The sequence below is a fragment of the Montipora capricornis genome, chromosome 1, assembly GCF_036669925.1.
Source record: "Montipora capricornis isolate CH-2021 chromosome 1, ASM3666992v2, whole genome shotgun sequence".
In the NCBI taxonomy this organism is placed as follows: domain Eukaryota; kingdom Metazoa; phylum Cnidaria; class Anthozoa; order Scleractinia; family Acroporidae; genus Montipora; species Montipora capricornis.
Window position 1 is genome coordinate 33802973 of NC_090883.1, and position 17500 is coordinate 33820472.

The 17500-nt window shown below is 39.3% G+C and overlaps 1 protein-coding gene across 2 annotated transcripts in view; it reads left to right on the forward strand.

Moving 5' to 3' along the window:
• Positions 1-17500, forward strand: part of LOC138039266 (tyrosine-protein phosphatase non-receptor type 4-like) — a 53201-nt gene that overhangs the window by 9123 nt on the left and 26578 nt on the right. For both annotated transcript variants that reach the window (XM_068885479.1, XM_068885487.1), the window contains exons 4-17: positions 26-104; positions 1140-1184; positions 1683-1735; positions 2107-2180; positions 3399-3445; positions 3553-3640; positions 6200-6288; positions 6913-6976; positions 8411-8508; positions 10650-10721; positions 11417-11485; positions 13502-13539; positions 13946-14066; positions 15043-15136. In XM_068885479.1, the coding sequence (XP_068741580.1) occupies positions 26-104; positions 1140-1184; positions 1683-1735; positions 2107-2180; positions 3399-3445; positions 3553-3640; positions 6200-6288; positions 6913-6976; positions 8411-8508; positions 10650-10721; positions 11417-11485; positions 13502-13539; positions 13946-14066; positions 15043-15136 (1031 nt within the window). The remainder of the gene's footprint in view (positions 1-25; positions 105-1139; positions 1185-1682; positions 1736-2106; positions 2181-3398; positions 3446-3552; positions 3641-6199; positions 6289-6912; positions 6977-8410; positions 8509-10649; positions 10722-11416; positions 11486-13501; positions 13540-13945; positions 14067-15042; positions 15137-17500) is intronic.

The following is a 17500-nucleotide window of genomic DNA, read 5'->3' on the forward strand; positions in this document are numbered from 1 at the left end:
CCAATGTTTGGTTTTCCCTGTCTAGGTGGCCCACCTTATATATTTTATTTTAGAGTGAGATTCTTTGCGTCCGATCCTTCCAAACTTTCAGAAGACATCACAAGGTATCTGAAATTCATGTAATTTTTGTATTTGTTTTTATTTTTAATTAGTTATTAAAATTTTAGATGGAATTATTACAGATGCTCTACGTATATCCCTATTAATTTTATTACTGTACATGTATGCAATTAACTAAATTATTATTAAATATAAATTTACTTGACTAGTATGAATATTCTGTGATATCATGCATTTAATTTAGTTATATTTATTTTGTTACTTATTTGTTCAGTTGAAGAACCAATCGCATTTTTCACCATGTGCATGACACAAGAACTCTTACTGTAACACTTTCCAAAAAAAAGTGTTCTTTCCATGAATTCCCTGTTTACAGAACAATAATGATTTGGATAGGACATGTAAATCATACAATGTAAATCAGTTATTAGATGTTTTAGTGGCATAGTATTGCAAAGTACCTGATGTTTGACTAATGCTCTCTGTGTTTTGACTCACCTATATACAGCAAAACTGGTCAAACACTCTATGATATTATTATGCCAAAACATCTCAAAGTTATGCTTGTTTTATATCTTAGATAGTACAGGTGCCATGACCAGGGGTTTCATTAAGTTTTAAAGTAGAAGGGACCTTGTGATAGAGTTAGCGGGCAAACCCCTATAAAATTATATAGTCTGGCTTTTGATCTTGAGACCTCCTTCGAGTAAAGGAGGGATGGTACTGTACTCAGTGTAGACGGGTGCTATTACCCAGGTCCTGGCTTCTAATAAAACCCCTGCATGACTCAACGTTTTAAATGGGCCATTAATGCTACATGTACAACACAACCTCTGTAATTTTGCCTGGTGGCATAGTGCTGAAGAAAATTGCATGAGAATTGAAAATCCCAGTTGCATGAGACCAGTCAGGATGGAAATGAAATACAAAACTAATTAGGCCAGCTGTGTGTCCCCTAGTGGGACAAAATGAAGCATTTATTATTTCAATAAATGTGACAGTAAAAGATGTACATGTACAATGTAGTTGAAGAATTTGAAAAGTTGCCTACAGCCTGTTTCCCCCTGCTTTAAATTTAGGTACCAGTTTTATCTACAAATCAAACGAGACCTCCTCACAGGAAGGTAGGGTTTTCAGATTAAAGTTTGATTTGTGTTTATTATCACATTTATTGTAATGAATCTCAAAGATACATTTGTACAAGTTAGAGAGATAATTAGCACTGCATTTATTGTGGTTCAAATTGTCCCTATCCCGGGGATTTAATAACTTTTGAAGTAGACGCCTGGGCTAATCAATGTGAGCGGCAATCACTTTTGTCTTTTACAAGGGTTTGAGTGATAATCAAGGCGGAGTAGCCGGCGATCAGAGGAAAATTTCTGACAAACAGACAATGGTATACCTCTGGTGACTAGCATACGTGTATATTGAAACTTCTGCTATCAGGGGTTGGTTTAAGAGTTTTAAAACCAGACAAGTTCAATTTTTATTTTGTTTCAGATTATGAATTATGTTCAATGAAGAAAAATCTTGAAAACTTGAGAAATTTTAAACCAAGAAAAAATTTGGACCACAAGTAACAACATATACTGTACACCCCTCCTACGTTTTTGTTTTCACAGATTACCATGTCTGTATGACACAGCAGCTGAATTAGCATCTTATGTGCTTCAAGGTAGGTGTCTGCCATCACCATGTCTGGCCTATTAATAGCCTTGGCCAATGATCCCTACACTTTTAATTCTAATCCTGATGAAGGTCCACTAAAGCAGAGCTAACTAAAGGTAGCGAAATACTGTGCTACATTCTTGGATAAAACTCTTGGGAAAATTCCAGCACAAACGTCATTGCACATGCACTCAAAAATAAACTCTATTGGTCCCTCCCCCCATCCCCCATTCCAATATTGATAATGTGGTGAAAAATACTGTGCAAGCCTTTAGCAGTTTCTAAACCAACACTGGATCAGGGAAGGGTAGGGAGAGTATGGAGAAGATAATTAATGCGTAATTATACGTCAATACATGTCCTTTCACATAATTGCAGGTGAATTGGGTGACTATGACCCAAGAGTTATGGTTGATACTTATGTATCAGAGTTCAGATTTGTTCCTGACCAGGTAAAGAGTGCATCTTATCAACATTTTTTGAAAGGATCTTTATCTGTCAGTAAGAGTGATAAATGCATACCACATGTTACAAATAAAAATAATTGATTTCAGGCCAAAATGATTTTAACCTAGGTTTATTTGTAATTTCTTGGTAAAATTTAACAAAAGCTCCCCTCATCGACTATCAGCAGACGTGTCACCAACAGTTTACCGACAGTCAGCCAACAGATTACAGGCAGAAGAAAAGCTCATCGAAGATTTGAAGGAGATATCATTTGAATAACTGAGTTACCAGTACTTTATTTATCTAGTGCCCATCTGAAGTGTCTTTGAAGAATCTGTGTGCAATCTCACTAGTGGATGTGACTTGGGGTCGTCATGCATTGCGTGATGGGCCAGTCTGTATGCTACTAGTGGACAGGGTCCCTACTAGAAAGTAAAATAATATACTTAGCATACAAAAGGCAAATAATTTGTAAACGTTTTTCTTTTTCAGTGAGTTGAAAAGCTGTCAGCAAATAACCTACAACTACCCGACATGTAACTGACAGTTCGAAGACTGACAGCCAGTAATTTGTCGTAAAAAATTAATTGTTTTCTTGAAACTGTTCACAGTTTAACATCAGACTGTAGGTCGATAGTCTGCCAACTGTTGGCCATTTGTCGGCCAACAGTCCATTAGGTGAGCTCTCGTTCAATTTCGGCAATTTCTTTGTTTCTATTTATGATAATGAAAACCAGACACAAAGAAAATTACAAATGAGCCTATGTTGAAATCATTTTGACCTGAAATCGACCTGTAACACATACAGTCATACAGTTGTTTGGGATACTTTCTCAAGGCTTCGTTTAGACAGTTTTCAATCAGTTACAGAAGTGAGAGATGCCTGCCTCCAAAACAAGGCCTGGTCAGAACGCAGGGGACAGTGCTTCGTCCTCTTTTTGACTGACAATTAGATGACATTTTGTATTTACATGTAATGCCCCACACAATACTACAGTACTACATGTACGTAAGGATTGACAGTGAGACATGGCCTACATGTACAGTTCGTAATCTTTATACTTCTTCTTCTTCTTCTTCTTCTTCTTCTGAGAAGACTCAACGTTTTAAACAATAATTATGATCTCTTTTTGATGGGTCAACCAGCCTTGTTTGAGAATATAGCTGTCAAAGACCTTTTGAGGACTTGTTTGTAATAATTGTATAGCATCCTTTGCTCTCAGACTGCAGATTTTGAAGAAAGAGCAGCTGAATTTCACAAACATCATTGGTAACTATGGTTCATGTTCTGATGAGTTTGAATAAAAACAGCGTACTTTTTCTTGATTCTTAGTTAAAATACCTGGTAATTGACAGATTGAAATTTCTGGTTTTCAGTGGTCAAAGTCCTGCAGATGCTGAGTTCAACTTCCTTGAGGTTGCAAAGAATTTGGATTTATATGGAGTGGACCTTCATTTTGCCAAGGTATCAATCTATGTGGAGGCTTGGTGCAGTTCTTTAATAATTGTTAGTGCTGAGCCATGATGTTCAAAGGCCAATAGTCTTCAGTTAAGGGTTATGCAAAGTCAATGTGGGCAATAGCGCGATTGGTATGCTGTTTGTTTGTGGTCCAACTAACTCCCTTGTGCCTGAGTAGAGCAAGATGCTGCAGATGATGCTACAGGAGACACCAAGGTTGTGTTCTACTGGTATCAACCGTTTTTAGTTGGTTGGGTTGGTTGGGTTTTTTCATGTTCTATTGGGAAAAACCGTTTTCGGTTGGTTTGGTTAATCAACTCTTTCAACGGGCATCAAACTAGGTTGAAACGGTTGAAAAAGCATGGGCAGCGACCGCTGTCGTTTACGCGGGCCATTTAAAGTCGGCCGTGGGCTCCTGCCATGTTGATCTTGGGACTCAACTTGTCAACGCTGAGAAGTCTGTTAATAACTATTCCCAGGAGTTACCGCGTTTCAACCGAAAACGGTTGGAAAAGTGTTCTATTGGGAAACCTCAACCGCTTCAACTGAAATCGGTTGCGGTTGAAACGGTTGATCCCTATAGAACACGACCCAAGAGATAATAATAATTTATTTACAACCAGAAATCATTTCATGCTATTTTTAACCCATTGACCCGTCAGACGCCCTAGAATGCCCCCAATTGACAAGTAAAATTATTGTCTGGCGTTTAGACAGGGTAAAATCTGTTACATGGAAGTCTCACTCCCAGGGGTCAACAGGTTAAAATGAGAGTTCAGAGATTCCAACCCTGTCAAGTCAAAAAAGGGAGGTCTTAGGGGGGGCCATAGCCGTACCAACAAGTGCTGCTGAGGCAAGCTTCAAGGTGGTTCCGTGGGCTTCTCCCCTGGGAAGAATTTTAAGATATGCGCAGGCCTCTTAGATGTCATTTCCTGCACTTTGAGATCACAGTCAATGGAAAAGAGTGGCACTTTTAACAGACAATGAAAACTACAGTATGGCCTATTGGTCCCCATCACATTTTCTTATAACAATCTTTTGAAATTTTGCTTGCATGGGCCAATGTTGCACATACAAATAGAAATTGGAATTGACCACTTTCACTTTGAAAAGGTACATGTGTATACCTATGTATAGGATCTGATTGGCCAACAACAGTCGTATTATGTCTCAGCCTATCAGAGTGAGGGGAGTGAATGATTTGGACTCGCAGGAATGAAAAATTAATTTAAGAGAGAGCAACAGTACATGTATATATGTATGTTATTTGCCGGCTGGGAGGTCTGTATAACGAAAAAGTGTGACAGAGGTCACAGTTTTTCACTATGTGGTCTGACCCTTAGCTGGTAAATATGTAACTTATTTATTTTTTTACTCTCTCTCTTCCTCTCTGAAAATCACTTTCATAATAATATTGTTGACTCACATTGCAAGCAACTTACTAACTGAACATTTCAAAGAGAAATGTTTTATTTGAATTCTGTTTCCAACATCTCTTGTTTAATAAAAATCTGTTTTCAAACTAAATTTTGTATGTAAACTGATTCGGTGTCAAAAAAAGGACATTCAAAGCATGGATGAAAACTCTCAGAGCATTACCGTGCCCATGGGCAGAGATGGGAAAATATGGACTGCACGAAAAACCAATCAGATTGCAGGATTCAATAACATGCCGTCTTGGGAAAATTAACCCTTTCAGCCCCGTGGGGTTCCCCATTGACGAGTAAAATCGTCTGGCGTTTGACAGAGTAAAATCTATAAGTGGCACTATTGGGAGTTAAAGGGTTAATGGGGACATAGTTTTTGAGTGAGTCTAGCTGTTGTTAACCCTTTCAGCCCCGTGGGGTTCCATGCAGCCCCGTGGGGTTCCCCATTGACGAGTAAAATCTATTAGTGGCACTATTGGGAGTTAAAGGGTTAAATACTAGACAAGTATTGATTACTTGGCCCAAATATTTTGATATTAACATTGGCCTTCAAAAAATCTTAGCCTATGGTTCTCTACCTCAGGTCAGTGTGATCAGGTATGACTTTGCAGTCATTTTGTTTTCGTTGGCAGAAATCCTTGCACTGCAAGTCTCTTTCCTTTCTTGGCTTTTCAACTAGTAAGGAATGACATTGATCTTTGGTAGCCCCTCTGGCTACTGGATGACTTAACCAACTGAATTCTTCAAATGTCTCTATTATGAGCAAATTAATTTTGTTTAAGACAATCTTCCATCACTAAACAAGATTCACAAAGTTTGATGTGAAATCAACTTTGGTGCCCTTGGTCGACAGTGTATATGTACATGAATAGCATGGATTTCATATATAACCTGCAGGTTAGTGTATTATCTGCTAGTAGATAATTCACTTATCTGCAGACTGCACTTTTCTAATTCTGAGAATTTACCGAAGGAACTTAACAAGTGAGAAGACAGAAAGTGATTGCATCTTATGATAACAGCACTTTATGTTGCAAGACAGTGTCAATCAATGTGGAACTCCAGCACAGCAAATACATAAGAAAATAGTTAATTTTGTTTATCAGCGTGTAATAACAATCATGTGGCATCTTTTTAGGATCATGATGGACTTGATCTTCACATTGGCATTTCTCATATTGGTTTGACTGTCTACCATAATAGATGTAAAATTAACTTCTTTCCATGGTAAGTTTATTGGTATGTGCTTGGGGTGTTGTGTTTGTGCAAAGCAGAAAGTAGCTTTGAGAGCCTCTAAGCCCAAGATGCAAGGTGCATTGGCACACCTTGCTGCATAGCTCGCTGTAATGCCTCCTCTTAAAAGAGAGAAATATAACTGGATCTCTAGAATAGCGTTCATCATTCAAGGTTTTCACAGATTTCAAGGTGTCATTTGATCTCTTGTGTTACATCAGAATCCTCGTATAGAGGAGGCACTTGTTTCATGTCAATTAAGTTGAATGTACTGTTTACAAGTTACAGTTTACATTTGCTCGAAGCCTGGTTAGCACTAACTGTTGGTTAAGAGGTATCAAAACCTATAGGTTTCCATGCTATTTAACGCTAGTTAGCGCTAACAATGCTTCGAGCAACCCAGGCAATGGTTTGATGCTACCATGGTATAAAGACTTAAACAGTTACAGGGTAAATTTCAATATTTATTTATTGTTTTCTCGTTTTTGGAAAGCGGGTACACTCTCGCACACGTTTTTGAAATAGTACATGTACTTGTAAAGGTCGTCAGTGTGACACTCTTTCCATTTTATTTCCTTACTGCACATTCCATGCCTCAACGCAATCTGCATTTTTCAGGTCAAAAATTGTTAAAGTTTGCTTCAAAAGGAAGCGGTTCTTTGTTCAGATTAGGCCAGATTGGGTAAGTCCATTGATTTAGATAGTAATGACAATTTGTTACCAGAAATTTTATGGAAATGTCAGCCTTGATTAGTTTGTTATCCCTGAAGCTTTTCTTGAGGACACCACTACTAAATTTAAATCAACTCAAATTCAATAAAAGTTAATGTTTGAAGAAGAAGGAAAACCAAGTTATGGCACAGTCTACAATCTGCGTCACAATGCCGGAGGGGACTGCCTTCTTGACTGCAGCAACCCTAGGCCAGCTCACTCCAGAAATATATGGTGTAATAAATAAGAAATCTTTTAAGTTCTCGACTACTGCCAGTTGCTTACTCGCAATTTTGCGAACGGTCAAAACATCAGTCATGCCTACAAAATAATCATGAAATGCACTCATGTTCGCGGCACGATTTCTTACGCAGCGTTAACACGAACGCGGTTTTACATCGACACGTTTCATGACTTCGAAACCGCATCAAAATCAATGCGGTTTGGAAAAACCGCGTCAAAATGGATGCAGTTTGGAAGTGTTTACGCGGAATCGTTTTCGCCAGAAAATCAAAATCGTGATGGTATAAGCGAGCGCAGCACTACGTGCTATTAAAATTCACCAGTTTGAATCAAACAATGCAAATTTCGCGCCAAAATAGTAACCGTATTCAAATTGATGCGGTTTCGCTCTTTACACGACACGTGAAACCGTATCGTTTTCAAAAAATTCTTCACTTTTGGCAGCGTTTTCAAATCGACCCGGTTTCTCCAACGGTCTCGATCGGTGTCGTGTGAACGAACAGAAGACGCAACCACATCGAATTTGATGCGGTTACAAATGAAACCGCGTTCTTGTAAACGCTGCCTTATAAAAAATACCAATAGCATGCAACTTCTTAAATAATAAGAATAAACGAAAACACATAAAATGAAAACTTTTTTAAATTTCACGCTATAACGAAATCAAATATGCAATAAAGTAAGTCACTTGTCAGAATGAATAAGACTTATTCAAAAAGTAAGTAATACATGTACAAAATACAAAAAGACATACTTAATTGACCGCTCCCCATAGAGGCTTTTCAGGGCCAATGAAACAATCAACGAAACAACAGAACACAACAACAACAACTGTTAAGAATCCCAACTGACCGGAGGCAAGCCAGTTGGCTATTTACAAGTGCAGCTGGGAAGTTGAACCAGGGACTACCAGGATCAAATTCAGCGAGTGGTCAGAGCGGGTCTTTAACCCGGGATCTCCGGAGCTCAAGGCAAGCGCCCTAACCACTGGGCCACACTGCCTCCACATGTGAGGTGTTTGTAAAATGGTTTCATTTTTATCTTCCCTCTCGTTATTTCCAATGCTCAGAAACTCTGCAACAAGGTTACATTATATTGATTACAGAACACTGAACATTTAACAAGCACATGAAATTGACACTTGATTTTTTAATATTTTCAGAATGAATGGACGGATAATGTGATTGGTTTTCACATGCCAACCTACCGAGCATGCAAAACCCTCTGGAAAACTTGTGTTGAATATCACACCTTTTATAGGTTAGTCAAAGATTTACTACTGTAAGTTAGTATTGGACGACAATTACAGTGTGTTGGCAGATGTCTGCAGCAGGGTGTCCTGAAAACGAAGACCCCAAGACCCAGAAAACTCGAAAACGAAGAAAGTAACCCAAAACCCACAATTTGGCTAACCCTAGGCCTAAAAACCAACTTTAGGCCTAGGGTTAGCCAAATTGAGGATTTTAGAATACGTTCTTCGCTTTCGAGTTTTCGCCGGAGTTTTTCAGGGTCTTATGGTCTTCGTTTTCAAGACACCCTCTGCAGTATAAATTGACAGTGTAATGATTACAGCCATCAGGGTCGTCTTTCTTTCATCTACCTGTCAGTTTCTTGGCGATCATGTCTCTTCGAATCATGTTGCAATGACCTCCATTAGAACCAGCTCACTAGCCGATGCCTGGTGGGGATTTTGGGATTTATCAAATCTTTCTTGACTTTAGAGCCTCCAGGGGCCCAGTCTTTCTCGAAAGACGGCCCGAGAACTTTTCTGACCCGAAAAGCCAGTCGTCAAACTGCAATCTGCTTATTTTGAAACACTGATCATTTAATTAACACGTTTTTAATGTAAGAAAAACTAAGAGAATTGCAAAGTTTGTCGAAAAATGTCGGCGTTGCGAAGACAGGCACCCGAAATAGGCCCGAAAAGTTTCGGGACTTTTGAGAAACAGGCCACGGGATACTTATTCTGGGACGCCCAACTCGAATGTTTTGGTGCTCGAGGGCTTCGCGAAACAAACACCCACAGAAATTATCCCTACGTGCTAGAGAGAGTTGAGCTCGCGCTTACGGCATTGAAATTTGCGTTTTGGCAAAAATCAAAGAAACTTATTTGATTTTAGCTGATTCCTTGCCTTGAGCAACTTCTCAAAGCAGGAAGAGAAGTTAGAATAAGAGACTTTTCATTTTTTAGTATAAACAAGCGGTAACCTGCCGTTTCCTGTTTGCAATTTCGCGTGAATGCAATGCTAAATCTCATCAGTGTTTTAAAGAGAAACTCCAGGAGGAATTCCCTGATGTTGTCGTCTGTTCTGTGCAGGGCAATCTCAGATTGGGGCCTCGCTCTGTTTTGTGATTGTTATCACCGTGCCACTGCGGTCACAAATGGTTTTTTTTTTCCTTTTCCTTCCAAATTTTGAAAGGCAGGCTTTACAGTGCAACGCGCCTTACCGTGGCCATCCAACAAACTTTCACATTTGACAATTACGTGTAAATACGTCAACTCAACAACCCGTGCGACGGTGTTCAACTTACAACTGTGCGAACTTTGCAATGAGACGTGGCTGTCAATCAAATTCACACTTCCTGATTGGCGGAACAATTTCTAAAAAAACTTTGTTAGGTGGCCACGGTAAGGCGCGTCGCACTGTAATACAAATACTGTGTATTGATACAAACAAAAAAGGCGGGAATCTTGGCGTCGTTAGTCATTTATCACCATTCGTGTTACATACAAAAAATACGGCAACTCTCGCAGCTCGCAATGGACTCTGTTAATCTCGAGTAGTTAGTTAACAAAACTCGGAGTGTTTTTAGAAAAAGACGCTATATAAAAGGAAAATCCTTACCTGTCAAATATTTCAAGTTTCGATGAAGCTGTTTTGTGAGTCAACGTGTGTCCATGAAGAAAATTGCGATAAGGAGTCAGTTCTGAACGATCTGTAACGATAAAACCCAATATTTGCTTGTTTGTCTTACCGGGAAATGGTTGTGGGGTTGTTTTTTCTCACAAACAACTTGTTATGTAGAAGAAAAACGAGACGAAAATTCCACGTTTACGGCGAGCGCGAAACTGCCAACTTCACGTAACTGCCAACGTAACTGCCAACGTAACTGCCAACTTCACGTAAACTTGATGCTAAATAATGAATTAATTATGCAAGACACGGGGTTGCAGTCTGAAAACCCCAAACGCCAGTGATGCATGTTGAATGAACTGTGTAAACATACGCACGACCCAACTCACTAGTTCATATTTTAAAAACTTTTAACTCAAACTAGCAAACACACTTGAAATCATATGATTTAAGAGACAAGGAGGTGATTTTTTTTTTCTATTGTGTTAGCTCCTTACTTTTACAACTAAATGAAAAATAATATTGTCTACTTTTTTTCATCTTTAGAACTCATTTCCCAAAGCCGTCAATAAACAGGAAAAACTCGCTTGTAAGGATAGGTTCCAAGTACAGATACAGGTAAAATCTGCTGCTTGACGATACTTGCTTTGTAACTGTACCGCATAACCAAGTGAAGAGGTCTGTTTGGACATTGCATTTGCGCAAACCATAGACAAGGCTCAGTAAATTTCAGTATTGTATTGTTCTGCAGTTAATAGTCGACTCTTTGATAAAGTAAAGCCACGCCTCACTAACCATTGGAACAGTGTTGGAGAAGGATTGCGGCAGTGTTGGAGCACGGTTGGTCAAGTGGTGAAAGAAGTTTCCTTCTACCAATGCGTCTTCCAGTTTCTCCTTCTTATCGAAAGCAAACATTTCAACTTATCTTCTTTGATTTGATCTGCAGTCTCTTCACAATGAGCAGAATTCTTGTCCTCTTCCCTATTACTTTAGTAGTGTCAGACGTAAATGGAGGGATTATTATTTTAACCTGGCCTCGGTTGTTCAAAGGTGGATAACGCTGTCCACCGGATAAACACTAGCAAAACCAATTGAGTTATCCAGTGGATAGCGATTTATCCGGCGGATAGCGCTATCCACCCTTCGAACAACTGGGGCCAGGAAAACAAGCAAATGTTTTAGAAGATATTACCGACAGCATAATCGTGTTACTCGGTTCTGGTGCGTTCGTTCGTGCGTGCGTGCGTGCGTGCTGCGTTTTCTCGGATAAGAACGATAAACTTCGTCTTCAAATTTATTATCTTTTGTTGCAGAGGTAAAACGGAATATCAAGCTTTAGAAGAAGGAAGACAGCAGCCAAGAACTGAACCAAAGATTGTTAGGTTTGTAAATGAGGTGATTTATTATATATCTCAGATAGTACGCGCGCTGTGATTGGCTAAATTAGCGGGCTGTATTCTACAATACGGCCCGCGAAATTTGAAATTTCGATAAAACATTTTCCAGCAAGTTTTTCATGTCGTTTCTGTTACCGTGACATAACCTGGCAAAACTGTTTGAATCTTGCAAGCACCTATGTCAAACAGCCAAGAAGATTTCGTTTTTCGGATTTTGACACGGCAATCTTTGTGTCTGTTGAACGTTCCGCTTGACTTCAACAAAGTTTCCTTTCCCTCGCGGCTGATTACCACAGAGATATAATAAACATCTTACTAACCTCGTTCTCGGCCCGTATTGTTAAATTACTGATCCTCGAGGTATTTATTGCGGAGCTCGAAGTGTTTCGTAAAGGTCCGTTTAAACGGTTTCAACATGCATTAAACACTTTGTTGGACCAAATGCTCGGTGCGTTTGAACAGGTTGAATCAAGTTTAAATCGGTTCAAACTTTCATTCAACATCGATTCAACTTTTCCTTTGTTCTCGCAAATGGTGTTGAAGCCGTGTGAACACTCTGTTCAACAATTGTAGGACAAACGTATGCTCACATCAGGCGGCAAAAGTCAATATGGCGTAGTTTATCAGGACGAGAGAGACTGGTTTCTAGTTCTTAGTTCCTCGCAATCAAATTGGTTCTTTTGTTGGCGGAATGTTGGAACCGTTTGAACGGCCTCCGCAAATATTTGTTTTTGCTTCCAACATTTGCCCAACATCCGTTCAATTTTTTTTTGAACGAAAGTTGCTCAAATGTTTAAACCGTTTAAACGGGCCTTAAGATCTGCGACGGCGAGAGCGTAACGAGACTATGGATAGATTTATCGTCGCGTTTACGTGAAAAAGAATTCGGGAGTCAGCCTTACTTGTCAAAAAAAGAATGAAAATTATCTTATTCTAACTAGCTAACTGTGGTCAACAAGGAAGAAATAATTTAAATCAAACAAGTTTCTTTGATTATTGACAAAACGCAAATTTCAGATATTGGCCGTTTGCCTTCCACGCGTTGCTTAATCTCACCAACAGCAGGCCCATCAGCACGTTTCCGTCCTCGTTTTCAAGGGTCATAAATATACCATATTCGTATTCTTAGTATTGGACTATACTAGTTCTATAGAACTAGCTTGCAATGGAAGCTAATGCAGGGAAATCTCTACAGATGCAAATAGTTTTTAACATATTCCCCCGCATTAGCCTCCATTGCAAGCTAGTTCCAATCCAATACTGAGAATACGAATATGGTCTGTAGGCTATTTTCGAAATATCCAATATTCAGATTGATAGTGAGGCAGTGATGACAAAACCAATAGAAAACGTTGGAATGAATGTGAAAAATATTTACGTATCATCCACTTTCCCTCACTCTTTGTCGTCTAAACCCCTCTTTCAAGCTGAATTTTAATATCTCGAAAACTGAGGCCTATTGCATTCCTTAAAACATGGCGCATTAACTTAAAGTACAGACCACTAATTTTTGAAGCGAAAGACAAGTCTAGACCAAGAACGTTAAGCTGTTCGTAAGATGCTTATTATTCATCTCGGTTGTTGAATCAAGTGGAAAAACACCCAGTGAAATAAACGGACCATAAAATTCACTCTTTCCCGCTCAATATTTTTTCGGTAGCCTTGCAGCTCCTGCAAGGCCTCACCTGATTGGAGACCACCCTTGACGTTTAACAAAAGAACAAATAACAGAAACAATGGACCCTAGAGGATAGAGTTGCAGCCCTTTTGTTTTAGGCCAAGGTTCCATTGTTTCTGTTATTTGTTCTTTTGTTAAACCTCAAGGGTCGTCTCCAATCAGGTGAGACCTTGTAAGAGCTGCCAAGGGTGACCCTATTTTTTTGGGCATTCATTAAATTTTAGGTTTCCTTCTTTGAGTTCTGGGGTGACTGGGGTGGGTCAGTGACATGACAATATTCACTCGTCTCAAAGCTAGTGTTTCATTTTTCTTTAAATTCTTAGAACGCTCAGCAGACGTTACTCAAAAAGGAATGATGATGGTAAGGCCTTCGCTTCAATCGAGCGTCTTCACTCACGTGACCAGCAGCCATATTGGATTACTGAAACAAAAGAAAGTATTTGCATAAAAATAGAGGATTAGTTTGGTACACCATCATGGCCGCCATTTGTCACGTGAAAACGCTCTATTGTATTTTCACTTCGGAAAATGCCACAATACTCTTTTTTTGTCCCCTCGAATTTTGCATAAGCATTGTTTTCAGTTCCTCTGGGGACTTACAATGGCCGCTGTCGTTTCTTTAGCTCCCTATGATTTCTTGGTAAAAGTGACTGAGAAAATATCCGTTATCCTTTAAAAGAAGAGCGTTTGTAAAAAGTACTCACGATGCGTAGAAACCTCGGCTAAGAATTTGCATTAATGTGTTCCCTCTTTACAACTTTCCCTAGGTTCGAGGCGGAGAATAGACCTTGATAATGTGTTTAACAAGGATGATTCTGTATTAAACGAGCGAGGTCCCCAGTCTGCTGGCTTGAATTATTCGTCTTCTGTGCCTTCAGACTTTGACAAGTAAGCTTTTGTAACAGTATGCGTTTTGTACTTATGCTACAGTTTGATACTTCTTGCTACAAATTGCGGGTTGGGAAGCAAATACGGCTTAAATATAGGCCATTTCCCAGTTCATGTCTGCCTCCTCTTCAAAGCGAGTTTAGGTGCGAAGCGTTTGTTGTGAAAATTAGTTTCATTCATATGTAAAGTGGAACTAATTACCATCACAAAAACTTGGCACTTAGACTCGCTTTGAAGAGGAGGCAGACAGGAATTCGGAAATGGCCTGTTACAAGGGAATTGTGAAATTTTGGCCGGTTGTGGATCGCTTTAGGTCCACGCAAATTAAAGCATCTTCGAACGCAATTATTGAGTGTTAAATTAAGGGGCACTGTCATTCTAAATTCGTTGTTTTTAGGTCAAAACTGGATCAAAATCTTAATTAGTACATCAGCTCACACAATCGCGAACATCATTCCTGACAACCCACTGATATGAAATGTGAAATATATTTATGGCACAAAGAGCTGTTCGCATGAATTTTTGGCGACTTTCTGAAGACACCGGCTCCAATCTTGAAAAGTCTCAGTCCATTTCCGTCCTCTCAATCCTTGGCTGTCAACAACAAAGAATAGCTTCAGTGCACTTCAGTTGTTATTGGCAACAAAACTACAGCATCATTTTTTGGTCTTCATTGATGCAAAGACGTGTTTTAGTGTTTTGAAGTTTGACTAAAATATCGGGACACTGCCCCTTTAAAGGATTGTCAGCAAAGTTTCTTTGCTGGATTTGAACGTGGTTAATAGACCCATTTCAGTAATTCCCAATCTGAAGAACAAAACAACGATTGTTCTCTTCCCTTCAGGAGACAAACAAACCTTTCAAATGCAAAGCAATCTTATTGTTTTGTCCTCCAGATTGGGAATTAACTGAAAGTGGTCTATGTCGACTGAGACAAAGTTGCGAACTTGATTCAAACTGACATTTATTTTACTAGGATAAATCACTCTTTAGTCCGAAGCAAAAGCCTCGGAATTGGAGATGAGGTGCGTATGAATCGACTCAAGCCAACACTGACACCAGAATTGCAGGTATTGTAAAAAGTGATAATGGGAGAGCTAAACTTGACTTTCAAGTTAATATGATTTCTTGCTCAGGAGAAATGCCAACTGGTGCTTTCTTCTGCGTTTAGCACGGGCATCACAATCTAAATCATTTTACCATGTCAATTGGTTTGTTCAGTAGACGTTAATCTTATTGTCACAGTAACTGTTTCTCTAGTTGACGTTTTTGCCATTTCTTGTCACTATATTGAACTTGTTTTCTCGCAGACGGCATAATGCGGTTGGCTAACACCTTGATGACGTCACCATGACTTCATGTTAGTATGGGAAATCATCGCGCGGGCGCGGGTCCCGTTTCTCGAAAGTCCCGAAACTTTTTTGGTTGTCACAATTCCCTCTGTATCTAATACGGGAGAGTTTTTAAGTTATCACTTTTAACAATCATTTCGATTTAAGTTATCTTGAAAACGTACGAAAAGACTATATTTTAGAAAAAATTGGATGGAAGTTTTGCAAATGGCCCCTTGCACCGAATGTCAGAAACGGAAAGAAAGACAAATGTAATAAGTTATTTTCTCGCTATTGCGCTACAACAAGTTGCAAAATTGTTGAGACACTTTCATTCAAAAACACCTTTTCTAGCTTCCAATACCCGCCGTATTGATATCTAGAATTTAAGCCTTTCCCACTTCCCCTCCCCTCTCCCCCTTTCAATGTTGACTGTTTAAGTTTCCAAAATTGTTTTATCTTTGCTAGCAACACTGATAAGAGGGGGGGGGGGGGGTTGCAATATGAGAGATAATAGGTAAATTAATAATGCCCCAAGGAGGTGAAGTGTCTCCACTATTTTTGCGACTTGTTGTAGAAGAAATTAACAGAGTCGAGGGTTAGCGAAATAATTTTTCTTTTCGGTGAAGAGAAAAATGCACATTGTTCTCCTGAACCTCCTTGTGTAAATGGAACTTCCCTATTAAAAATCAAGGACAAAATCATCGTTGACATGCAGTTCAACTAGATTTTTTTCCACAGAAAATCATCGTGCCCATTGTTAACTAACTTTTCTAGTACGCGCTGTGTGAATCTGTTAGAAATTGGCAAACAGTTTGCTCAATGCTTTTATTTATTGATTTCCCCACCAATTTCCTCATAGCGGAGTTATAGGTAGTTTAAAACACATCTTTGGACATCTTTTCTACCTTTTGCTCTCCGGCCACCGCCAGTCTTTCATTTGTACAATCCAGGGTTTGTTTCTGTCTTGTTTATGCCCGACTTAGTCTCTCGCTTTCTTTGACACGCTTTACTCCTATTATTTAAGAAGCGTAGACGAAATTCTTCTTATTCTTTAGTGACCTTCCACACCCCAACTATTCTGCTATCTATTAGATCGTAGGGAAGCTACTTTTATCTTCAATCCGTCGAGAGCGAAACGAAAAGGGCTGAGGGGGTTCGAGAGAAATGACTGCGCAAGATGTAAATTAAGGCAATGATTGTTCAATGTCTTTTTACGATCAATGGCAATGGAATCGCTTATTTTCAGTTTCAAATTTCCCGGGCGTCTTCATCTTCGATTAGTTGTCTTGTGACGTTTAACCATTGTCCCATTGTTCCGACTCGAAGAGCTTTGGAATAATAACAATTTTTCTTCAAGAAAGACCTCTTTTTTACTGACCTTAGATTACTACCGCATGGTATTTTAAAAGATGATTGCTGGCGATTGGTCCTGGTTTTTTCGAAATGAATTGCTCAATTATTAGGAGTTACATTTTTTTCGGTGGTAACTCGTGGCTGTTGGGGAGAACATATTTCAGGCAGTTATTTTGAAAAGTTAGTTTTATTTTTCCTGTAAACCATCGTATCAATTTAAAATTCGAACTTTTTAGAGATCTTTTTCGTTGATGTTACTGAGAAGATTTATGGACTAAATTTCGTCGCCCGTAAAGTAAGGCGAGCGAAATCGAATTTTGTAGGATGGTTTGGGTCAGTTTCATGGTGGTGCCCCGTTCCTATATCTAATTATCCCAAACATGTCACACTTATCACACACCTCCGGGAGCCATTGTCAGGCTGACTTGCCTGGAAAATGCAACGCTTATGTCCAGAAATGTACGTAACTGGATCCACGCCCAATTTTGACATCGAACTCGAAGTGTGTCTTCAGCCTTGGTAGTTGCTACCTATTTTTAGCAGTGAGGTTCGTGTACGAGCTAGCGTAGTGTTATGTTTTTGTTACGGTAAATGCAGCCGTTTCTTTTTCCTTGATAAACGGAATTTAGGGGACACTTAATTGTCGGCATTCCCAGCTTTTTGTTGTTTTTGTATCTCACTTTCAAGCGCTAGGAGCCAAATTGCGTTTTGGCTTCCATCGGCGTCGAGTTCGAATGTACCGCGGGA